The following is a 25,867-nucleotide window of genomic DNA, read 5'->3' as shown; positions in this document are numbered from 1 at the left end:
GGAAAATAGCTCGTTTCCCTTTAAAAAACGTGTCTTCTTTCTCTTGTTCCTTGTAATACAGCATGCTTGGGCTTGATTTTTTTTCTAATAACAATACTTAGTAGCAGCTTTGTTCCTTTCAGAAAGCTGAGGCACAATGCAGATGAACCTTGCCAGAAATTCCATTCAGTACTTAATTATAAGGTCAATGGCTTTGAAAGCACCATGTAGTACAAACTAGGGAAAATCCTTCAAAGCTTCGTGAAGGAAGAAAGGGCCTTCTATGCACTTAGGAAGAACTAGAAACCATGGTCAGGGTGTAATGGAGAACTCAAAGCAGATGTAGACTGAGAAAAGCTAGGTATATTATTTTGTTTGGTGTTCAGTATCATGAAGCCTAGGAAGATTTCTTTTTCAGATGGTGTTTGTGGGTGAATGAGCTGAAGGACCTTGACATCCAAAAGAACCTTAAAAAGGCTTGAGAGGGGGGTCCATGTGTACCACATGAAGTTCAACAAGGTCAAGTTTAAGGTGCTGCTCTTGGGTTGGAACAATCCCAGCACAACTACAGACTGGGCAGAGAATGGGTTGAGAGAAGCCCTAAGGGGAAGGACTTGGGGGTGTTGGTGGATGAGAGGCTCAACATGAGCAGAGGGATTGGAACTTTAAGGTGTCTTCCAACCCAAACCATTCTATGATTCTGTGAACTATTTCAAATTAATGTTAGTGAAAAAGATTTTAGAACAACATGATAAAGCATACATCCAGTAATGAATTGTTGGGATGATGGTATTTACTCTGGAGTTGTAAAGGAGCTCAGATATTAAAGTGCCGAACTACTGTGCTGTGCCAAACATTCTTTAAATTGGTCTTGGTACTGGAGGAATCTCTCCAAGGGGGTCTGTGGAATTAAAGATGAGTAAGTCTGATTTTCAATGCTGGGAAAGTGGGTAAGTACAAATAAAGGAAGGGACTCGCAGTTATGTGAATAAGCATAAAATGCTGGGGAAGATTGCTGTGGAGTCATGTCCAGCCTGTGTGTCCAGGCAGCATATGAAGTCAGGTTTCTCAAGTAGCTTAGTTTGGTAGCACTTTCCCTGAAGTGTTCCAAGCACTGTTCCCATGGAAAGAAACATGATTATTCTCCCTACTTCAGTAATGAGGAAAAACCACCACAGAAAGACTCCACAAAAAAGGTTTTAACAACAATAGAAGAGTAATACTATTTATCAGACTTTCTGTACCATGTCACACTGCCTCTTATGTTAGCACTGCAGTCCACGATACAACAAATAGTTAACTTCTGCACAATAACACTGAAGCAGTTGCTCAGTGTGTGTGATCTTCTACTTAGGAAAATGTTTTATCCACTGCTCATTAATGATAGCAGTGTTCCCTATCTTAAGAACGTTGGTTGTACCTTGTGATTTTTTGTGGCTTTTCTTTTTAATTCCAGCTCCTGAACATAAAGTCATTGAATCTTAGTTTTGACATGATTTTTTAAAATTTAAGCCTTGTATTTGATGAGATAAATATAGCATTTGCTCTTAAGATTCAGAAGTGAGGCCTTGTTATATTCTTAAACGTTTACTACTGATTCGAGGGAAAAAAATAAATTAGTTCTTTCATGTCTGATGGATACTTGAAGCCAGTGATACTTGAAGCAGGCAAAAACCAAAATTTCTTTTCCAAAGTCTGGTTTACCAAAATCTATCTGACGTACATTAATCCTGAAATACTGATACTTTTCATTGATATAAAAAAATAAAATTTCTAACCAGAAAATTATATTATTATATTATTATATTAATAATAACAATATCAATATCAATAACAATAACAATAATAATTTCTAATGAGCAAATAATTCAAAAGTATGACTGGAAATGCTTTCTTTGCTTCTGTGATCTATACCGTGCAAGGACCAGGAGAGTTACAATGGTATTTATAAAGGCTGAATTACTACTTTTCTTTTCCTTTTCTTCTTTTTTTTTTTTTTTATAAAGTTTATGCAATATATTTTCCTTCGTTTATGTTTTTAAGTTAGGTCCTACAACATAATTTAAATGTGAACATGTATGTATGAGCATGAGAGTCTCTTCACGTGCACATTGTAGAGTATGTAGTGAATACAAAGTAAACATGTATGGAATTAAATCTGGGGTTCAGATGAAGACCTTGGAATGATAATGGTGACTCTACAAATCACTTATGAAGTTAATCGTACATAGGTGACATTAATTCCTGTTCTGCAAAGGCTTACTGCAGGAATACAGTGTATTCCTCTGTTTATACCTCAAGGAAGTGAAATAATAATTCAGTTATTTTTATTCTGTTAAGATGTCAAAGTTTATCTCAGCAGCTGCTGTTTCACTGTTGCATTTTCACTTTAAATTAATGCTAATTTATGATGTCACTGACATCCTGACAGTGGCTGCATAATTGACACATGGACATTAAAAATGGGGTATTTGGAGCCTAAGAATATACTATGCCAAGTTGTCAGTTGTCCTACTGATCTACATGTAGCATTGGATCTCCTTCTCTGTACCCAAAGAAAGTCAAAGTGAAAGAAATTTCTCTTACATGCCATTCCAGAGTGATTATGTAAGAAATGAATTTCCATTTGAAATTTCAGTGTAAAATGTGTACATTAGAAAACTTTTGTTTCAGATGTGCCTTTTGAATTTTTTTTATTTTTTTTTAATTGTAAAATTGATATTTTGGAAGCAGCATCTGCATATTTTTAGTATTGACAAGCATGCTACAGTTTAACAAGGTACTTCCCCTAAGATACTTAAACTGATGATGGTCTGATCTGAAACCTGAAATCAACAACAGGATTTTGTTTTACAGACAGCCTTTTGCTAGCTGCTGCAGTTGTGCTTTTGTGCTCAAAATCAGAAGTCCTGAGTTGCTTGTGATAAACCCTGCATTTTTTTACCTCTAATTCTATGCCAATGAAAATATTTAGGCACAGAAAAGAACTAATGGTTTCTGATGCTGTGTTGAGCTCTCTTAATTCTGTGCTGAAGAATCAATTCCCAAGCAACATACATTATTTTGTACAATGTTTTTGAGAGGAGGGAAAAGGCAAGATGAATATAAATCTGTTTGAAATGGTGACTGAGCACAATGTGAGTAAACTGCAATGGTGACAGCTCAGAGGGCGAGGGATAGTCTTTTATCCCCAACTGCCTGTCCTTGACCAGGTTTCTATCTGAGAATGCCAGCCCTGACATTAGTTCATGTACACCTTTGCTATAGCACCAGGGCAGCATACTGAATCCCTTTTCCTACCACTGAAATGAAATGAGTAAATTTCTAGAAAGTTTATTACACCTAAATTTCCAGAAGTAAGAATTACATGGCTTTTAAATAGCAACCTTTAAGGACTTTGATTGCATGCATGATTTATTTTCCAAGAGTATTAGCACATATTGACACTTATTTCAAACACTTACTCCTTTCTGTTATTAAAGCAGCTGTGAAATTCACCATACAGAGAAACCTTTTGGACACTTCCAAATATTTTACTCCTTGTGAACTAGTATAAAACAGGACTACTATACACTAATCCTTTAATGTAAGTATCCATAGAGCACAAATACTTTCAAGAATTTAACAGATGTTAATTTTCTACTTATTGTAGATCTCTTCAAATCAACTGGGCATCACCAGGACAGCCAAATGGCATCATCCTGGGATATGAACTCATACGTAAAGCGTGGCAGAGGTGTACCTCTTCAAAGACTCATCCAAGAAGCAGCAAAAATAATGGAATGTGTGTCTCATTAGAATGTAAAAAGCATGAAAATGTCTGTGGACAAGTGTGTTACTATCCAGAGTTGAAGGTATGTGTCTATCCTCAAGTTAGCAATGTAATGAAAAATCATACTTTTAGAAATAAGTGTATAAACCAAACCTCTTCAGTTATTAGAGGAAGGGAAGTGAAGGATTCTGCTTCTCTTGGTATTTTAAAAACAGGACTCTGATCTGTTTCTTGAAACTTTTAAAAATGAGATATGAATGCTTGAGCTCAGTACAGGGAAAACTGTGCAAAAATCTCCAGCAGTGTATGTGAGTCAGCTGATGACAAGTGATTCTGTTGTCTTAAATTTGTGATTGTTGACTTTATTTCTCCTCTCAGAAGAAATTAATGGGTTAACATTTATGAATGGATTAAGAACTTCATTTGAAGCAACAGTGCAGGTCTGAAGTGAACTCAGATTGTTTTCATTTACTACATGCTGGTTCAGGGTAGAAGTGGGTTTAATACATGCAAACTAAATCTCTTGCACAGGAAACTAAGCCAGAACCTGTGTTTCAGAAACCCATCAAATATGCTTCAGCTCCAGATAGGGAGCTTAGGCTCTCAACCAGTCTGTTAACCACCTCACTTCACGAGCATGCATATGAAGCTTTTTCCCCTCAGAAAGCTTTGCTTCTTGAGCATAGTGCAGTTACTTATCCCAAGGAATCAGATCCAAAGTAAATCTCACAAGGGACATGTGCAGGAAGGTTGAGGAATCCCAATACCAACCTCGAATCCACTGATACAATCTGATATACATAGATGTCTGTACGCATTTTTCTATCCCACTTTTGCTACTATATTACACACTGTAAGCTACTAGAGGATGTTCTTTGTATTCAAGCATCTGTGAAACATATCCCTAGGGAAGTGGTCACAACACCGAGCTTGATTGAGTTCAAGAAGTGCCTGGATGATACGCTCAGTCACGTGTTCTGACTTGGCTGGCCCAGTGTGGAGCCAGGAGTTGGACTCAGTGATCCTTACGGGTCCCTTCCAACTCAGGATATTCTGTGATTCTATGGTATGATGACAGTTGACATGGCTCCTTCGGCACAAAGTGGTTGCACCACCTAAAGACAACAGAAAAATTTCTAGGTGTATGAAGAATTTCAAACCCTGAATTGCAAATAGCAGTTATTAACATGACTTGAAGGTTCCTTCCCCACCCCAATTCCTCCTTGGCTAAATGCCTAATCATCAGATTCTCCAGTACAGAAAATCTGTTTAGATTCAGCTACGAGTGGGTGGTTGTTAAATGACAATGATGAGCAGCTCTGAATAGGATCCATTGTGATTTGTCAGATGTATTTTTAAATTATGGCTATTATCAGGTTAATCTTCATATGAGTTCCTGTTTAGGAATGGGATCAATAGCATAGTAGGAGTCCGTAATGGTTTTTATTGACAAGTGAAGTAGAAAACTCTTAGTTTGAAAGTAAGATTTAGTGTAATGAAATAGTGTCTCTATTTGTCAAAGGAATCATCACATGTTCTGTGACTAGAGCAAAAAAATATGTATTCACAGGATTCCCTGTCATCAGAGACAGTAATTAAGGAAGTGAGCTGTTTGAGGGACTCAAATCAAAGTATAAATTGTTCCAGTCAACACAGCTCTAGCTTTTGAATTCCCTTGAATGCAATACTATTCTAAAGATAGGCCTTTCTGAAATCTCACAAATGAATTGAGGGCAGTCCTTTGTTCTAAAAAGTAAATTTACTTACTTTAGGTTTTGGGATGATAGAATTTTTTATAGATCTTGGCATATCATAGAAATATGGAATAGTTTGGGTTGGAAGGGATCTTCAAAATCATCAGGCTGCAACCACCCTGCCATGGGCAGGGACACCTTCCATTAGCCCAGGCTGCCCAAAGCCCCACACAACCTGACCTCGGATACTGCCAGGGTGGGGACATCCACAACTGCTCTGGACAATCTGTGCCAGTGCCTCACCAAACCCAGAGAGAATAATTTCTTCCTAATGTCTAATTAAATCTGCCATTCTTCACCTTGCCATTAACCCTTCTCCTACCACTACACTCCATTTAAGCAGTCCCACTCCAGACTTCTTGTATGCTCCCTTTAGGTATTGGAGGGCTGCTATAAGGTCTCACAGGTAAGCTTGTCTTCTCCAGGCTGAATAAGCCCAGCTGTCCTCACAGTAGAGGTGCTCTAGCCTCTTCATGGCCCACTGCTGGACTTGCTCCAACAGGTCCATGTCTTTCTTTTACTGGAGACCTCATTTGCAGGTGGGGTCTCACAAGTGCAGAGTAGAGAAGGAGAATCACCTCCCTTGACCTGCTGGCCACGTTTCTTTTGATGGTTGGCTTTCTGGGCTGCAAGCATGCACTGTTACTGAGAGCAGCCCTGACGAGAAGGGTTTGGGGGTGTTGACTGACAAAAAGCTCAATGTGAGCTGTCAATGCACTTGGCCTTGTTGAACTTCATGAGGTTCACATAGACCCACCTCTCAAGCCTGTCAAGGTTCCTCTGGATGGTATCTGTACCTTCCAGTGTGTTGAATGCACCACACAGCTTGGTGTTGCCAGCAAATTTGCTGAGGATACACTTGATCCCACTGCCCACATGGCTGAAAAAGATGTTAAACAGCATATATGTATGACTTGAATTTGTATTATAATACTTTTAGAAGTTTTCTTCTCTGTTTTTATCTTGTCAGCCTTTGTGCATTTATGGTAAATTTGAGCTTAGAGAACATCCATTTATTTTTATAGCTTCCTGACTTTCTAATTTTTTCTCATTAATTTTGCATTATTTTGTTATAATGGTCTCTGTACTCTGAGAGACTCTGGCTAGGAGTAGGTACTATTTGCTTAAGTAATGGATGTATTATAAACAACTGGAAGGTCCACAGGAAACTGAGGCACTTGTAAGTAAAATGACAGGAGGGTAATTTTTGTGAGTGAACTGATTAATATTTCCCTCACAGTGCTTTGACTGGTTTTCTATGTGTATCTGCACTAGTCATCAAAAATGTCTGTAGGAGGTATCTACAGAGCTCCTGGCACATCCATGTTCCTCTTAAACTAGTCTGTGACAGGGACTTCCTGTGGCAGTCCTCCGTCACACTTTTATACTGCCAGTTTATGCCAGCTGAAATATTGAAGCGTTTATGCTAGTGTATGCAGTCCTTATATTTGACAGCCTACTGGACAGAAGTGAAAGGAAGGAACACTGACCAGCTTAAACTTGTTTGGAAAAGAAAGCCTCTTAACACAGTGCCAGCTGCTATTTGCCATACATTAATTGCATAGCCAAGTGCGACGAGATGCCACCGAGAGTTAAATGCTGAGCAGCTTGAGAAATGTTCAGATCCAGAATAATAAATAAGTTTTTTGTTCATTTGATGATAGGCTGGTCAGCAAAAAAACAGGCAGATGGTAGATATGCTGTTCCAATAGACAAGCAGGTTGTGGAGTTCCGAATTTTGCTCTGGTCACCTACTGCACCTTGTATGCAAGACACAGTGTGTCTAATTTGGCTCTTATAATTTCCTTGAATTCAGGAATATACAGTGGGAGGAAAAGTAGACCTTTTATACAAAAATAATTTGGAGATATGTCTTGGGCTATTTATTAACATTTCCTTATGGATTTATGGGTGACATTTGGCACTATCATCTGGCTATTGTAAGACACTGCAGAAAAAGAGGGATTTGTTATTTCTTATCTACATAAGAGATATAATCCCCTCCATCCATAGAAACCAAAGTGTTTCAGTAATAGGAACAGAAGGGTGTGTTTTCACTGCACAGCACAGCAGGATGCAGAGACTCTTCAGCTAACAGTGAGTGAGTTGAGTCTCGCTAAGTTAGCACAGCTATATCAGAAAGGCAGTGGTAAATAGCCCAGGTGCGAGCTTGCAACTGTGTGCTGCGTTTGGTATCCAGGTTCCTATCTCTGCATGGCTCTGTGCTGCGTAAATAAACCAACTTGCTCAGGGCTGTCTTGGGAATCTCTAAGAGAGCAGGTGACCTTTTCATTACAAGAGACGTGTACATGTACATTCATAGGCTCATGTAGGACTGATATTAAGCTGAATGAAGAAAAAAAAAAGATTCCTGCCATTTTAAATAATCTTTGCATCAGATTCCCACTTCTTTCTAGTTTTTTTTTAGTTTTTTGCTTCAAAGCTGGCAATCTTTGTTATTTTGACTATAGTTAACTTAGTGCTGTGCCCTAGTATCCTTACCCTGGTGTTTGTAATCAGATTTGGATGGATTTCTTGGCTTCGGAAAGAACTTTGAAAGGTTTTTTTGTTTGCAGTTTTGCAGAAAAGCTGAGAATCAACTTTGTCAGCTGCCAGGAGGGTCCCTACGGCCTATGTCCGTTTTACAGTAACAGGCTTGTGCTGCTTGGGTGTTTTCAAGTTGCCAAAACTGACACTCTTTTCCTACCTGTTTTCAGTAAGGTATAATCCACAGCTTTACCCATATTCAAAATCTCAAAACAGATATCAGCTTACAGAGCATGTATCACAAGATCCGCAGAGATGTACTTCAATTAACAAGGGAATGTGCCCATGCTTCACCCCTCAGGGACCACAATCTCTGTATTGATGGGTTAGGTATTCCTATGTTACCCACGCAGCTACTGAACTGTCCTGTTGTTACTGGCATCCTGAGGTGAACACTGAAAATAATGAGACAGGCGCAATCAAAATGGAATTAAAATAGCTGCATAAAAGCTAATAATTTCTGTACGCAATGGATCATGAGTATGAACATCAATGGTTAAAAGGGTCCTGACTGTAGGTGCTAATACAGCCTCAGCATTTTTTATTTTCAGGAGCAACAACCTGTATAAATCTGAAGTTAATGAACTAATCAAATATAACTCTGACATTAGTAGGAAATACCAGCTTACCCCTTTACTCTTCATAATTAACATATGCCATTTGTTAAAAACACCAGCAGGATTCTTGTCTTTAAGGACAGGAGGAGCAAAACAGTGGCTTGATTTGACAGCTAGCCTCAAAAGCATGATTTTCAGGAGTGAAACTAACACATCTTGGCACTGGTGAAGGGTACTCCATCCATGCTCATGTAAAATTTACTATTAATGCTAGCAATATTGTGCAAATTATTTTTAAGTTCTTTCAGGCTTAGAGAACCTTTAAAAAGATAATACCTCATGTATAATGAGCATTGTGGCACACCTGAAGGATTGGAGATGAAACTGATGTTGGTTAGATGGTAGGTAGTGATTTTTAACAGAATAACAATCATTTCAGCTCATGGATTTTTAGATCTAAGGCAGTACAAATTACCAAAAGGGAACGGGACTTTGTAAAAAGATATGGGTATGTATACTTAGGAAAAAGGGTCTCTATATAGATTCAGAGATAATTTATGTTAAAAAAGAATGAGCCTTGCTAATTTAAACTATTCCCTCTCACATGAGAACATGATGGGTCAATCATTACTCTGGTGTTTGCTCCACAGGCAGAAATTTTTAATGAACTCCTGTAGCTAATAGGAATTCCTTAGAGTGTTTTGTGAATTGCTATTTCACAAAGTGGCTCTGGCAGCAAGCGTTTGACAAGAAGGATAAACATGGCTGCCTAGCACATCTGTTTATTTGAGTAAATCAGTCCTAGCTCAACTGGCATGTGTCCATAAGGCCAGATAATATCCTTCTGCAAAGTCTTCAGCAAGCAGAGGGATAAGGGATGACACAGTTTTAATTAAAAGAGAGCTTCATAGCTAAGTTTGGATTATTTTTTTTTTTAAAATTTTAAAATACATCTCATCGTGCCTGCCAGATTTGATATCTAGTTACTCTGTGCTAGTGTCATGGCTGACTGGGCCTTTCTCAGGTATCATCATAAGCCTTTCCTTATGCCAGGCCCTTCCCCATCCCAGCGCTCTTGGGTCATGCTCCCTCTATGGGCTTGGATTTGAGGATAACTATGGGATTGATTTCTGTGTAACTCTGTCTACCACTATTTTTAAAGGCTCCCATGATAGCTTAGGAGGAACATTTTGTATCATCTCCATAGATTGTAAAGATCTCCTGGTTAGCAAGCATATGTCAAGTGTTCAACCCTCCGTACGAAGGTGAGACCTCCGACCTGCCTAAAATGTTGGTGTCACTGTATCTGATTGCTGCGAGGCTTCTGCTTTCATGTACATAGTAACGCCATCCAGTTGGGACTGTCACTTTTAGATCTAAGAGGATGAGATAATAATAACCTTTTGCCACTATAACTTTCAATCCATCTGCTTTTCTTCTTTGTCAATGACATAATTTTAGCATTACTTGAATACATTTTATTTTATGGATTGATAATGCAGAATCCTTGTGCTGAATATCAATGCAAATAGAAACTAACTATCTTTAGAGGGCTGCCAAAAAAGTGTTATTTAACAATTTACAGCTGACTGCAGAGCATGCTATAGAGCTACATGATAATAGCACCAACTATATCAATTGGAAATGCCAGATGAGAGGATGAATGTGTTTTAGAGCTGACTGGACCCCTTTTTGGAAGCTGTTTACAGGGTATTGAGAAACACTGAGGATCTTAAATCATATTTAACAAGGAAAAGAAGCCACTGAAATTGTTGTAACATACCAGGTGTTCAGCCAGGGATTTTTTGAGGGGATTAAGAAAAAATGAGGTGCCCCTCTAATGCAATCTTACAAATAACATTCCAACCAGAATGCTTTAAAGTTAGTACTAACATGGCTCTCCCAGTGTCTGCTTGAATACGCAAAACAGCAATTTCTACCGAGGATTCATGAGAGAAGGGGCATTTCTTAAAACTGGAAATATCGCATGGAAAATAAAATGGCTGCTTAAGCATTTGAGGCTGGGTAGTGCCAAAGATGTGCAAGTTTCTTTCTCTGGAAGATTGAGAGGCTGTTCAGGTGAAATTTGAGTGGTGGGCATCAATGGAAAGAAGGAAACAGTACAGAGATAACAAATGAAATCCATGAAATGAAGACAAATTGGGCTAGACAGATCACACAGGGAGAAACATTGCCAAGTAGCACACAAATTATGACCAAGAACGTGTAAGCAACATGTATTTGGCCTCCATTCATGCAGGCACATAGAGCATTTACCAGCTTTGGTGTCTCAAGCTCACGATACAGTAAAAAAGGAGAGGACAGAGGCCATTCTTTACAAGGGCCAAGAACTTTTGCTAAATGTGATCTATTCTGAAGGAGAGTGGCAGGATAGTACTTGATTTGATATTTTTAAGAATGCTTTTGAATTACTTGGAAATACAGAGAGATTGGGTAATCTTCCAGGTTGCTTTGGAGCCAAATGTAAATGAAGAAAAACTCAGTCTGGAGTGCATGCCAATCATAAAGAAATACCCGAAAGATGGGATGCAGAGAAGAGGTGAAAAGCGGAGTTTTATTTGACATCTTAACTAATGATCTGGAAGAAAGAACAGTAGGTTAATTAAATTCATAGATTGGATTATATTACCAGTGACAAGGTGGACAGCAAAATAATATAATAGGACCTACAGAGACTCAAAATTCCTGAATAGAAAATGACAAAATTCAGCTAAGCTGGTAGTCTAAACCAGATGCTGAATGAGAAAGCGTACTGGAAAAGCAGAAAACTCTGTGACAATTCAAAGAATACAAGGTTATAAAACCTCAAAATATAGTGAGGAAACAAGAATACCTTCTGCCCTACCTACGTATTGTTTATGTGTTCTAAGTTGCAGCTTCAGAACCTAACTTCCTACTCCCAAGGGTGACTGAGTAAAGGCCATTCAAAACTGAACAAAAAAGAGCATCATGTATTCACATAGAAGTCAGAAAGAATTTGTTAATGATTTAAGAAAAATAAAAATATTTTGTCTCTGTGTATGATTTATGTTAGCATTTTAAATGTAATACAAACTAGATGTCCTGAGCCTTGTAATGGAATTTTTTGAAAGGGTTTTTTTTTTTTTTTTAGCTAGTAATGCAAGGACCTAGGTAAACAAAATATCTTTCTAGAGGAACACTTTCTTTCTTTGCTACTAACAAAGATAACAGGATTTAGAACTTGGTTCAGGAAGGGATGGAGGTGCTTCCTGTCAAAAGAAAACAAAGGAGCAGCTCTGCTCTCACATCTGTGCTGCACTGCCAACTGCAGTTGTAAGAGGCATCCTTGGCTGATACAGGTTGCTCTGACTGTAGGTTCTGAGGTTCCAGTTTTTATGAGGATTTTACTGACTGTTCTATATGATTTGCTGTGTATGCAGTATGCCACTCCATCAACACAGGAGTAAGTGTATAAATAATTATTTGATTGTTGAAGCGTATAATTTTCTCTACAGCACCTACAAAGAAGTCCACAGTTAAAAGGCCTTTTCAAAATTCATTTCCATGTAAATTTTATTTTGGAAAAAAATATCCTTATATAAATGCTATTTTCTTGAGATCACATTGTCTGAAGAACTGTGGTCATAAATAAGTGATCACGTACTATAAGAAGAAAATCCCGCTTATTTGTATGTGAAGGAAAACCTGAGATCTCATATTGGGAAATACTGGATTTTTTTAGTTGTAAGGGTTTCAGATGACATGTTTCATCATAAGTGAATGAATAAATAAATAAATAAAAATTAGGAAGAAAAGTATAAGGTGGTGGTGGATTATATCTATGTATTGCAATCTACTCCACGTGGAGAGACTCAAACAACCTGCAAGGCACATGAAGATGATTCATATTAATGGACTATTTTATTAAGGTGCAGTATGGTTGAAAGCCACAAAATAGCAGCATTCTCTCAGATACATGGTAGTTTATTGAAGTCTGATAATGCTGGAGGGCACAGGATTTTAGCCAAGTTACATTTTATTTTACTTCAGTCATATTAGTCTCCATACTCAATGTGTTGTACACGTTTTCATATACATTGTTTTGCCAGAGAACACATTATGTTCTGTTTAACAGATATTGCCTTACTGGTCTTTTTATTTTTTTTTATTTAACTACTTCTAGGTATGTTGTAATGGGATTCTGCACGACAATAAACCTGGCTTCCAGTGCTGCGAGGACAAGTACATTCCATTTATTCTTAATTCACCAGGGGTTTGCTGTGGTGGTCAGATACATGCTGTGCAACCGAAACATCAGTGCTGTGGTGGTTATTACACTAGGGTATTAGCAGGTAAGAGACAACTCCTTTCCAGTGCTTGAAAGAAACAAAACAACAAAGTTGATATATCTGTTAAACCAAGGAGAATGAAAACATGGCAATAAATGTGGGATTTATCAAGGTTTCTGGGTGGCTTCAAGACTTGTGTTCAGTGGGATAAGCAAAGATAATTGCACTGACTCTGTCTTCTAAACACGGTACACTCTATTTATACAAGAAAGGCTTAATTGATGAAACCTGATGATTGGGTCATTTCCCAGAGAACTAATTTATGCCAAACTATACTTAATTGCAGTAAGTGCTGCATAATGGGGAGGGCAGTTCTGCTTAATAGGAACACCATCAGGCTGTTTAGTGGTACGGTCTAGTTCCCTGCTTGACTTGACCCCCATGTGATTTTCCCTAACCATTTGTTTTGTGGGAGAATTGTTAGCATTTGGGGTTGACGGTGTGGATTACGTCACTTCTACTTGTTTCCACGCTGTCTATTCTTTGTTTCTCCCAAAGTTACAGATCAAACTATCCATCCCACATGTATTATCTTGGATGGAAATTCACGCTTTTCTTTAGGCTGATCGTACTCTTATTCTCAGAGCTGTTTGGGAAGTTTGCCAAAACTGTGCTTCTGCGCTGTTGTCCAGAGTTTGGTTTTCCAGTTTCTTGGTGTTTTTTTGACAGGGAGAGGGAGGAGGAGAGCCCTTTCAGAGGGCAGTGTTCAGAGCATATATCTCTTTGTAGGCAATTGTCAGGTCAGGAGCTAAAATGCTTCCATTACTCATGAGCTGGCACACATTCCCTAGGCTCAGAAATGCTTGAATTTTTGCCAACACATTCAGCACATCCCAAGTTTTGATCCTTTGAAAAGTAATTCATATATCACAATATTAGAATGCCTTCCATGATGTCATCAGAAAAATGCTATCATATGGAAAAGCCAGAGAAGAGTATTTTGCTGGCCTCATTAATCTCAATATACTGAAATGGAGAGATTATACTGTGACCTCTGTCCCCATCCAGTGGTCTGTGTTAACTAGCTTAATGTTGTTTACATCAAGAAAGAAAAGTACAGTGAAACAAAATGTCTTATGTCTGAAAGTAGTTCTGGTTCAGTCAGCACTCCACAAGCATGAAACAGTGAATGTTTGAACATGATTTTAAACATCTTTTTTTTTCTAAGTATACTTGCTGCATTCTCTTCTTCCACACTCTAAAGGGCAGCAACATGAACAATGTTGGTCACTTTTTTCTTTTTTATTTTTATAAATATGCTAATAACCTCAAGCTAGATGTTAATGTGGGTCATTCTTTGATAAGGATAACAATTAACTGGTAAGACTGCATGGTAGTTTTCAGAAAGAGAACATTTTCAAGCCTAGCTTGGAATGGATCCCATTTTGAGAGGTTAATGAGAAGGTTACTGATCCTTTGTGTCTTATGTCTAATAGTTCTTTTTTAAAAAAAAACAGTTTTATTTCAGATGGATGTAAGCTAGATTCTGTGTTTTAATACTTTCTCTGTGTAGCAACTAAATTAGATTCCAAGGAATGCAGGAAAATGTGATAAAGTATCTAAACAGATTATATCTATTATACTCTAAAAATTTGTTCTCATCTTTTTTTTGTTTATTATTGACTTTATTTCATATAGTTATTTATATAGGAAACTCTCTAAGCATACATATTTCCCAGATGTTGTTTGGCCAGCTCGATAGCTCTAGATGTACTGAAGCACACTGGGCTGAAGGCATGAAGATTACAAATTAGGAAGGCAGGAATCTTCGTTTCTGAAAGAGTAGTGCATGAAGAAGTGCAAACATCCGTCCCAGAGCTAAGATGAGAGAAGAGATTCTTAAAGCATCTACTACAACCCAGGCATCTCTTTGGCAAGGATTTTGCAGAGGGAGGAAAATGGTGTTCTCCCACATCTGTTACAATAGCATGACATGTTTACTTGTGACAAAAGCTGCATTGGTTTTAGGGCTCCTTGTCTGTATTTTCCAACTTCTCAGAAGAAAAGGACTTGGCATATTACTTCATCTATAGTATGTACTTTATTAGCAATCAGGAATCCAAATATTGTAACCTCCTGCATTATCCATCTTAAATAGCAGAACAAACCCCCTACTCCTTCCAAATGATATCTGAGACACAGAAAACATTGCAACAGGGAAAGATAATGCAAGAATGTAACTTTTATAACGCTGGATCAGATGGAGCGCAGACACTAGTGAATGAAAATTATTGCCATTTACCATCATTTTTGTATCCTTTATAACAGTATCTAATCTGTTCATAGCCCACAGTTTAGGCCATCCCATGACTATAGCATCAATATCATTAGCAGTCTTCTCCCAAGGCCTTTCCCAGCAAAAGCTATGCTTTTGTGTAAGAAGCAGCCAAACCCACCGATTGTGATGGTGGTATTTATTTTTTTAAGTGATTTTAATTCTGAAGTTCTTTGGGAGATGAAGTTCTGAGCAACACTGAAAAACTCTTTAAGCATTGTGAATCAGTCCTTGAAAACAAGTTTGGTATGGTTTTTGAGGAGACAAGGAATTTTTCACGCTGACATTAGGGAGGCTGACCGTTCTGCTAATCATAGCAGGAATGAATTCTCTTTACTACGTAGCTGCTTCTACTTAAAGGTTTCCAGCTGTACAATTATCATGTTTACAGAAAATATTTTTGTTGCTCTTCTCAGTTTGTCTTTGTCATGCTTGCATTTTGATATCTTACAGAGTCTTGGCCCTGAATTCATGGCTGCATCTTGCTTATTATTGCAAATGAATGTAACACTACTATAGCATTCTAAAGTACCAACTGATACCATGCTTTCACGTGGAACATTTCCTACGTGGAGCTACCAGTGCATGAACCCAGACTTGTTGCTATCAGATTCCCTCTCTGGGATTTCAAGAGCTATAAACGCACACATTCTTTAATTGTATTCTTAAATTGACAGGAGAAGTATGTTGCCCTAACCAAGAACAAAACAGGGTCTCAGTTGGAATTGGTGATGCTTGCTGCCAAGGAATGCCTTACTCCACGTCGGGCAACCAAATCTGCTGTGGTGGATCCCTCCATGACGGTTTCAATCAACAGTGCTGTGGTGGAGAAGTTGTAAGCACAGGCTTGGTCTGTTGTGGTGATGAAAAGGAAGGGACTGCACACACTCCTCTCACAGGTAAGTGTTAAGTTTTCAAGAAAAAAGCATCTCTTGTAACAGTAATCATTCAGTAGTGACACACTGCATATGACAATTTGTTAAAATGATGTTGCACTTTACTCACCTACTCTAGTAGACTGTAAAATGGTGAGGTTTTGATAAGTCTTCTTTGCCTTTGTCCAAAAACTTCAGGGTCTGGAGGCACTCCAGAAAAATCAAAAGGAGTGCATGAACTTCCAGCATGCCATTCAGGAGATAAGATCAGTTCCCTATTAATAAGTAGAGCAGAGGTTAGGCTTGGCTGCCTTGTGCTACCACATATCCAAGTGCAGGGATTTTCCATTTCTCTCGAGGTACGGGTTAGTCACCTAGAGACTGAAGATGATGTTGGTATCTGCTTAGCTGTCTACATCCCTCATTTGTGTGTCTACACAGGGATAAACCTGCTGCAGTTTAAAATTAACAAAACTTAATTCCTGGCATTAGTCACTTGTTCATCTGGTGTATCCCATTAATCTCTTGCACACTGTAGGAAATTACTCCATTGCTCAGAGTTACAATCAGAACCCTACTTCCTCGTAAAGCACTCTGTGACTAGCTGGTGACAGAGATTGCAGGTATTATTAGAAACCCTATTCAGGTGTTTTCATGTGTCTTTTCTTTCCACAGTTATTAGACAAATTACATACCATCAAACTTAGGCTTTCTCAGCCTGACAAAAGACTTCAGAAACAACTGCAGTCTCAAAGGGTAGCCCAATTTTGAAAGACCAAAATAATGGATTTAGTACTCAATTCTACTTGGTATACAAAAATGAGTGATGCAGTGCTTTCACCGTTTGCATGCCAGTCTGAGCCTCTAGTTGTACAAGGATCGTAATGTAACTAAAAATCCAAATTTGAGGGCTGAACTCCTCCTTTCCCAAAGTTAAGCTCTTTCCTCAGCTAATATTTTGTGAATTGGCTGGATCTTTTGGCCGCTGTGGTATTAGAAGTACTCTAGTTCTCTGTTCACTGTCAGGAAGGGCTAATCAGAAGAGCCATTGCAAGGCTTCCTGCGGTTTCTATACTATCCTTCCCTTCCAGTGGTGACTCATGGAGCATATGCTGTGAACAGCTCCGCTTGCATGATTTTACCTCCCTCTCATTGTGATCCCTAATTGTGCCTGATCTACAGTGTTGACGCAGGGCTCACAATATCAGCTCTGAACAAGGCCTCTTGCATAGCCGCGCATTGTGTGGCTGCCACAAGACGGGGCTGGCTCATAAAACATCTCTTTATGTACTTTATTACTTAAACTCTTTTATTTGCCTGCAGGAGCCCTTTAACAAAATCACATTGAATTGACTTTCTCACACCAAATCAAATCTCCCTGGTCCCAGTTCAGTTGTCTTTGTCAATATGTATTTTATAAATGGAGTGAATTAACAGATGCTGTTGGAACAGAACTGCTGGGGTAGCGTTTATGTTTTTACTGCTCTCTCTGGGCAGATGAGTTGTGTAGGAGTGTAATACAGGTATCTTGGGATGAAAGTTATGTTCTTCATTTCAGTATATATGTATTCTTAGCAGTTTTTTTTTCCTTAAATATATATATTTAAAAAACCTTTCTACCCCTCTTTTAAAAATGTGTTTAGCCTACAGCACTCTATCATTTACAGCATTTTTCTTGAATGGGTCAGGGTGACATTTTTTTGGCTATTAAAAAAGAAAACAGTGGCTTTTTCATCGTTCACAGGTTTCCTTTGAGGACTTTATGCTGTGAGCCAGCACACAGCTGAATACAAACACAGGTTTGAAAGATGAATTAGTTCCAAAGTTGAAAAGAGTTCATATTCCTTTGCATGGAGGATAGAATAGATTGTGGTTAGATGGGTTTCTTATCATATTGTACACATAATGCTCAACAGGTTTTTGCTTAATTTCTTACAGTAATTCAACCTGGCTAAATAAATCACAAAAGTGTATGAGCCAGGCACTAAAAACTATTATTGTAATGATTCTAATGCATAAAATACTCTCACATGAAAATATCATTTACTTACCATTGGCAAATGGCTAAGTAGAATTTTGCAAGAACATGATAATTGGAAAGATTATCTCACTGTCTTGAGGGGAAGAGGGTGTAACAGGGGTGGCTGTATGCAAAAGCTGAAATGCTTCTGAAGCTCTGTTTTGTAGTTGGCAATGAATGCCTCAGTTAAAAATGTAATGACGATTTCAAGCTTTTGTTTGGGAGTGTTAGTTCCTTGAAAAACACATGATGAATGAAAGTACAAGCCTTATGCACAGCCTTATTGTTTCATGGTGAGTTTGAAAGCAGCATGTTTCTGTAAAATCGAGACCCAGGTTTGCACTGAATGTTGGTTTAAGGGCTTGAATGGTGGACTCTTTCGTTTGCCATTGTATACCTTTTTCAGAGTCTGTCCTGAAGGAGGAGATGTTCTGTTCATCTCACATTACTCCTTTCCTTTCCTTTCCTTTCCTTTCCTTTCCTTTCCTTTCCTTTCCTTTCCTTTCCTTTCCTTTCCTTTCCTTTCCTTTCCTTTCCTTTCCTTTCCTTTCCTTTCCTTTCCTTTCCTTTCCTTTCCTTTCCTTTCCTTTCCTTTCCTTTCCTTTCCTTTCCTTTCCTTTCCTTTCCTTTCCTTTCCTTTCCTTTCCTTTCCTTTCCTTTCCTTTCCTTTCCTTTCCTCTCCTCTCCTCTCCTCTCCTCTCCTCTCCTCTCCTCTCCTCTCCTCTCCTCTCCTCTCCTCTCCTCTCCTCTCCTCTCCTCTCCTCTCCTCTCCCTCTCCCTCTCCCTCTCCCTCTCCCTCTCCCTCTCCCTCTCCCTCTCCCTCTCCCTCTCCCTCTCCCTCTCCCTCTCCCTCTCCCTCTCCCTCTCCCTCTCCCTCTCCCTCTCCCTCTCCCTCTCCCTCTCCCTCTCCCTCTCCCTCTCCCTCTCCCTCTCCCTCTCCCTCTCCCTCTCCCTCTCCCTCTCCCTCTCCCTCTCCCTCTCCCTCTCCCTCTCCCTCTCCCTCTCCCTCTCCCTCTCCCTCTCCCTCTCCCTCTCCCTCTCCCTCTCCCTCTCCTCTCTTTTCTTTCTTTCTTAGGTTTTATTTTTCACCCCGTATTGGCCTTACTTAGTGGGGTGACCATAGAGACATCTACTGGCAAAGGTTGGCAGTGATGCCATTGTACACATCCTGAGCCCCACTGCTGCAGCGTGATTATCCAAAGTTCTCTGTTTCTGGCTACAAAGGATAATGTCAGCTAAAAACACCCTTGGATTTTCTCTTTAAAAAAAAAAAAATCGCGAATAAAATGCCACTCTGCTGACATCCCAGACTCATGAAAGATGATGCTTTGTACTGTTGTGGTTCCTGATCTGTAAGAGTTGCAATACCCACATGTAAGCCAAGGATTTTTGGAGTAGTTTGCAATGCACACTGGCTCTGTATTTTGTTGATCCTCTATTCTGGCTCCAAAGGCTAAGCCTTTTAATACTCATTTTTCCCTTTTGAAAGCAATGGTTTTGCAGATTTACTAAATTAGTAATTCATCACTCAGCTATGTTTGTAGGGTTTTTTCAGTTGCTGGGGATGAACATGAAATAATTGTTGACAGAAATCACTGTTAGCAGGAAGTGTCTTTTCCAGCCCATGGATTTTCTTTTTGCTGTAATGCATCACGTTCCCATAAAACATAAATATATAAAGCACGACACACACATTCCAGCTGATTTACAAACAAATAGTTTGTATTTTGGTATTTTGCTGAATTCAGCAAGGCTTTATAGGAATTTCTGGATCCTTAAGCAATCGAATAAAGTGATTTTTAGAAGGCAAATCAATCCATCAATATTACAGGGTCCTATTTTGTTTTTCTTGGAGCATATTTAAAATTGTACATTTGAGGTGTCAAGGTTCAGGAGTCAAGTGCTACATGTGATAAATTAAGCAAAGGTCAGAGGCTATGCAATGCAGTTTCAGAAGATTGTCTACCTCTGCCTTTGCAGCTCATTCATGCTGAAGTGATGCACTATGGGAATTACTACCAAACTCTGCTCTGCAACATCTGCTCTCCCTAAGTGAGTTAGTGCACGTCAGACATCTTTATGTCAGAATATTGCAGTGATGGATGCAGTCTTCAGAAAATGCTGCATAAAAATCTGGTGTGCCGTTCTGGCCATTAAGTGAAATTACTATTTAAATTAATGGCGCTGTCACAGTTTATCTGTGCAAAGAATGAACGCTGATTAGGGTATTAAGTAATTAGCAATTTATCACACTGGAACAAGGTTGATAATAATTAAAGAAGTAATGGTTTACCAAAGAAACTAGAAAGGGAGTCACTTCTTGTTATGTGAGTGAAATCTTGGCTGAAAAATTTAATTCAGTTAAACAAAGCTGAGGTTGGCGGTGAAAGAATGCAGCCTTGTTTGTTTCAATAGAAAAACAGTTCATTATCAAAATTTTAGTTTGCCTGTCAAAAGTCCCTTGGGGCTGTCTGAGTTGCTTATTAGTATCGAATTGAGTCATTTTCTGCATTAATTCTCTACTTAAAATTGGTAGAATCCGAGAACAAGTTGGAAAAAGGGTGTGAACAGAAGGAAATATTTACCTCTTGGAGAGCTGGTGATCACAGTTTGATTTCTGTGAATGGAACCAGCCCTGAAAATAGGGGAAGTATGCAAGTAATGTCACCATTTTGAGGCACCACTGTGATTGGAATGAAATGTTCTGAATGCTTTAGCAGGATCATACCCTTAAAGAGTAATTTTCATTATGCATGACTTCTTAAGAGAGATTTGCTGCAATAAATGGCAGTGAGAAAAGTGTCTGCTTTTGCATGTTTTAAATGTCTACATACTACAGAAATTATGTCAAATACAAATTACTTTGTAGATGTAACAGTATATCACAGCCCTGGTTTTTTGTTAGTGTTTTTTTGGGGGAGTGGGGGTGTGGTGTGGTGATATCTTTCTCATTGAATTAGTAATAAGATTTATTTCATTACCAATTACAGAGGAGTTTTGTAGCATTTGGCTCACAGCTAAAATTTACCCCTTTCTTTAAATGGTATGGGGTTCATTCTGGTTATTTCACAGTACCAGAGACATTCATGTGAATATTTGGAAAATTACAGTGGTTATGATGATCTTTTAATTTTAAAATAAAATTATTAAAAATGAAAGAAAGTGTTGAATTAATTTTAGCATCTTACCAATTGCACTATAGAAATGCAAACTGTGGTAGATATTAACTTAAACAATAATTCTCTGTATTAGGTGGCTGAAGCTTCACTGTGGGTATTTGGCAAGTCACCAAATACCCACAGTGTGGGTATTTGAACCCATTCAGTTCTATGCACCTAGTATGAACCCACACTTCAAAACACAAAATATAGCATGAAACATGCTGGAAAACTAAAATGTGTTATTGGAAGAGCACCCACACAAAGAGGGGTTGCAAATTAGACCTGACTGGAAAGTACATAGAGACCCCTTCTTGATCTCCACATTCCATGGGAAATTTTCATCAACAGTCTACCTCTGACCCAGTGTGCAAAGTACCTTGGTATGGTATTTCATAGCAAAGCTTCTTATAAAGGGTCATCAATGGTGTACATTCAATGTAGGGGATTCCGGTTTGTTCCTCTAATTCTTGATTGTTTTCAGTAGGTCTGTAAGTCAGGACACTTCCTTCGGTCAGCTCACGTTCCAATCTAATCTCACTTTAGCTAAATCTCTGTAATTCCAGATGCTCAGAGTTTTATGCCAAGCGATACTGTGTTCTCCTTTTTTATCTATCTGTTTGTTTATTCTCTTACATTTCATATTCTGATATGGGGTTTTTTTTGTTCATTTCAGGGATGTTCTGTTGTGGGCAGGAATATGTGAATATGTCAGATACCATATGCTGCTCAGGTTCCAGTGGTGAGTCCCTATCACATGTTAGAAAGAATGACCAAGTGCCAGTAAAATGCTGTGAGACTGAACTTATTCCAAAGAGCGAAGAATGCTGTAATGGAGTTGGATATAATCCTTTGAAATATGTTTGCTCTGACAAGATTTCAGCTGGAATGATGATGAAGGTAATTGATAGAAAATCTCTCGGTAGCTCTGGTTTGACGATGGAAAGAGAAATACACTGTTCATAACTATTTTTCTAAAATAGGAATATAAAAACTCTTGTGTGCATTATTCATTTTCACATTACATCCATATTAATACCGAATGAGTTCACCATGATTGATGTTATTGCAATGAATTCTAAAGGAATTAATAATGATTAGCTGTCTCTGTGAAGTGTTGCCCAGCACTTCAGATTAGTACAGTGGCTAAAAGCTGGCATGCTAACAAGACTGGCATGTATAGACAGCTTCCGTTCTGTGACCACAGTTCCTGATGATATTTCTTAAGTGGAAATTGAAATTAAAATGTCCATTTCTGTACTTTTCAGTTTGGGTAGGTAGTATGATGTAGATTCCCCAACCTCCTGAAATATCTGTATAAATAAAAATAAAGGAATTGGTATTTTCTTGATGGCCTTAACCCCAATCCTATAGAAAACCACTGGCAATTTTGGCATAAATTTCATCAGTACTAGGATATGTTCCTGTATAACTTTTAACAAAGAGGTGTTATGTTATATATGTAAACTGTAAAAATATTGTCAACTCTTATTACAATTTATGTTTAAGAAAACAAACATCCCAAAGGATGGAAACCCTGGGTTTATATATACATGTATATTCTTTTATTGTTACAGTTCTATTTAGAGGGAGAAAATGGGTGAGAGACAAAGAGGGTTGTGTAAGAGAGAGTGAGTATTAGATATTGTGCATTCTACAATATGGAAATCAGGTAGGTATTGTGGAATTTATCACTGAAATAAAAACAGACCCCATCCTGCCACATGCGGGTTTTTCTGTATCCTTTTTGTTCATCTGCTAAGTTAATACACAGATATTTTTCCATCTTCTCTTTTTCATGTCAAGGTTTTCATGTCATTTCATTTTCGGTCTGAATAATTTTCTCCCAGAGAAAATCCAAATGGTGTGATGAGTCAGCTACAGTCCCCCAATGCATTGTATTAGGAGTTCATGCAAGGCAAAAAATGGCTGAGGACAGGTTAATGAATTCTGGTAGATAACGTGCTAGATCCATGCCTTAGGTAGAATGTATAAACAAAGGAAGCGCTTTGTATTTCACTTACCTACAGTAGAATAGAGATAGCAGTCCTGGCTTTCTGATACAGATTTACTAACGTTGCAAGGACTAGTATTCTGGAGCTGCTTTACATGTGAATCCAACCCATAGACATCCTGCATCCTATATCGATATCTTTCACCGTGTCATTTTTGTGAGAGTGCCAAGTTTGGGAAATTAAATTCTCTGAATTTCATAATCAGCAAACAAACTAATTTCAGTGGGCGAATTAAGGAAACAGTAGATATAATCTGTTTGTTTCCTTGTCTAAAGTTTGTAGCATAACAGGTAAAAATATTTGTGTCAAATGTTGAAATGTTGCAGTACTTTTCTTCCTGAGACAACCTATATTTTATGGGAATTACTGCTTTCAGGCTTACAGTTTAGCAAAAAAAAAATCATGAATTTTAAGGGAAATTTGTGGATATTCAATGTGTATTTCTATTTCTGTGAATTGTTCTTTATAGATTAAACCTTATATCTGTATCAACATTTGCAGAGGTCCTCTTATTGCAGCAAAACTGCTGTTTAGGTTTGATGTGGGTAGAGGAGGCGATTTATGTATCCCATAGATAGAGTTCTCAGCCTTGAAAGCTGCAAAGGAATTGCACAGAGCTCTCTTGCATACTTGGCAAGCTGTGCAAGGGGCTGGGAATTTGCTGCTGATTTGCCACGGGATATTGGCCTTTGCAGGAGCAGAATGTTCACATTCTTGGATGAAATCCAGTTCTTGTTTGTGTCTAGACACTTCTACTTTCAACAAACCCAGCCATTTGGTTTCCAGTTGTTAAAATTTGTGATGTTTTCATGCAAGGACCATAGTATAAAAAAATTTTAAATGACCTGTTTCTTTTAGAAAGGATTATAAAAGCATTAATAATCAAGAAGAGTAGATAGCCAAAGTCTGAAAGGGTGCCCCATAGACTCTATCTACATCCTCAGTGTGGTCACCTGATTTGTACGTTGCATAAAGACAGAAAAATACTAAAAGAAGACTTTGTAAAGAATGGTAAGATGCATTATGTATATTAAAATTGAATGTCTATTCCTTAGGTGAAAGAAGAATGCAAGGCTAATACCCTTTGCCCTTTATCTATGGAGGCATCAGCACATTGTGGAAAGTGTGACTTTGATCCCAGGGAGAATATCTGTGCATGGATAAAAGGCTCACAGAGTGCTACAGAAGAGGAGATAAAAGAAGGTGTGTGTCCAGCCAAAGAGGAGACCATCTACGCAGGAGGTCCAAACCAGTATTCATTTACAGGTAAGGAAAAGAGGCATATCAGCTTGGTGATTTGCTAGTGTATTTAATTTGCTCTGGAGTAAAAACGCTACTGGGAATTCTAATCAAATGTGAAGGAATTGTAATGAAGTAGCGTTTCCTTTAAAAGTAATCTGTCAATCAGTATTTTCAGGAAAATGAAATGGGTGGCAAGAAGTTGAGTGAATGCTTTCACAAAACGTGATAGAAGTATTACTATTTAGGAAAATGACCCTAGCTAAAAGAAAACTTCTGTATCTATCTGTCTCTAAACACAAAGGTGGTCCTATGGGCACAGAAAAAAATAATCAAAAGTTATTTTGACTGAGATGATCCATGTGTAACTCTTTCTTTTTTTTTTTTCCCCGAGACCTTAATCTTGAACCTTTTACCACATACGAGTACAGAGTGGCTGCTTTGAATAGCTATGGAAGAGGCTTCAGTGAAATTAGCAGAGCTGTCACTAAGCAAGATGTGCCACAGGGTGTAAGTCCACTGAAATGGGCCAAAGTGGATAATCGCGAGGACATGATACTTCTGAAGTGGGAAGAACCACTTCAACCAAATGGTACTGATACATGTTAAAAAAAGAGTATGTTCTACCATTCAACTGACAGCATTCCAAAATTACAAAATATTTCTTAATTAACCACTGGCACTGTAATATACATATTTCTAAACTCTGGGAGAAGAATTTGCTCTAGGTTGAGATAATTTTCATTGCAAATAAGTGTAGAGTCTAAGTTCACAGAAGACAATTTAGTATGTCTCTAAGAAGTGCCCAGAAGCCTCTTTTGAGAACAATTGTAAGAATAATTGAAAATAGGCTCAGAAAATCACAATCATGTTACAAAACATTTGGGTGGTACTCATGTTTCTTTCAGGAAATCTTTCTTGTGATTTTCAAACAGTGACAAAACTAGGAATAGCTCTCAATAAAAATTGAGATCTACTGAGATGTTGATGTAGAGGTTGAGGAGAGTGGCTGGTAATTCACATTAGCTGTTTAAGCAGGATGATTGTCTGGTACAGTGGTCGCCTAGAGATTTAATTTAATATATGCTGTGTGCAGAGCAGGTTATTATAGTATGCCACAGTACCGGACTTCTCAGCTAACAAAGGGGAAAACTTTCTTTCTTCAATAGGTCTTATTATCCACTATATCATTCTCCGAGACAGAATTGAGCGTTTTAGAGGAAAAGAAATGAGCTTCATAGACACAAGTGGTGTCCAGCCATATCAAGAATATTCTTACCAGCTGCGAGCCTGCACCGTTGCTGGTTGCACAGACAGCAGCAAGGTTAGTGAATTGGTCTTCATG

The 25,867-nt window shown here is 38.3% G+C and overlaps 1 protein-coding gene across 1 annotated transcript in view; it reads left to right on the top strand.

Annotated features, from left to right (window-relative positions):
- The window catches only part of USH2A (usherin), a 385,041-nt gene that overhangs the window by 276,467 nt on the left and 82,707 nt on the right, over positions 1 to 25,867 (top strand). Inside the window, exons 47-53 of the mRNA XM_084261650.1 lie at positions 3,632 to 3,833; positions 12,775 to 12,943; positions 15,893 to 16,114; positions 21,945 to 22,168; positions 24,339 to 24,549; positions 24,917 to 25,114; positions 25,692 to 25,850. Coding sequence (XP_084117776.1) covers positions 3,632 to 3,833; positions 12,775 to 12,943; positions 15,893 to 16,114; positions 21,945 to 22,168; positions 24,339 to 24,549; positions 24,917 to 25,114; positions 25,692 to 25,850 — 1,385 coding nt within the window. The remainder of the gene's footprint in view (positions 1 to 3,631; positions 3,834 to 12,774; positions 12,944 to 15,892; positions 16,115 to 21,944; positions 22,169 to 24,338; positions 24,550 to 24,916; positions 25,115 to 25,691; positions 25,851 to 25,867) is intronic.

Source organism: Gallinula chloropus (assembly GCF_964237585.1).
Source record: "Gallinula chloropus genome assembly, chromosome: 3".
NCBI lineage: Eukaryota > Metazoa > Chordata > Aves > Gruiformes > Rallidae > Gallinula > Gallinula chloropus.
This window is presented reverse-complemented; position numbering and strand designations above follow the sequence as displayed.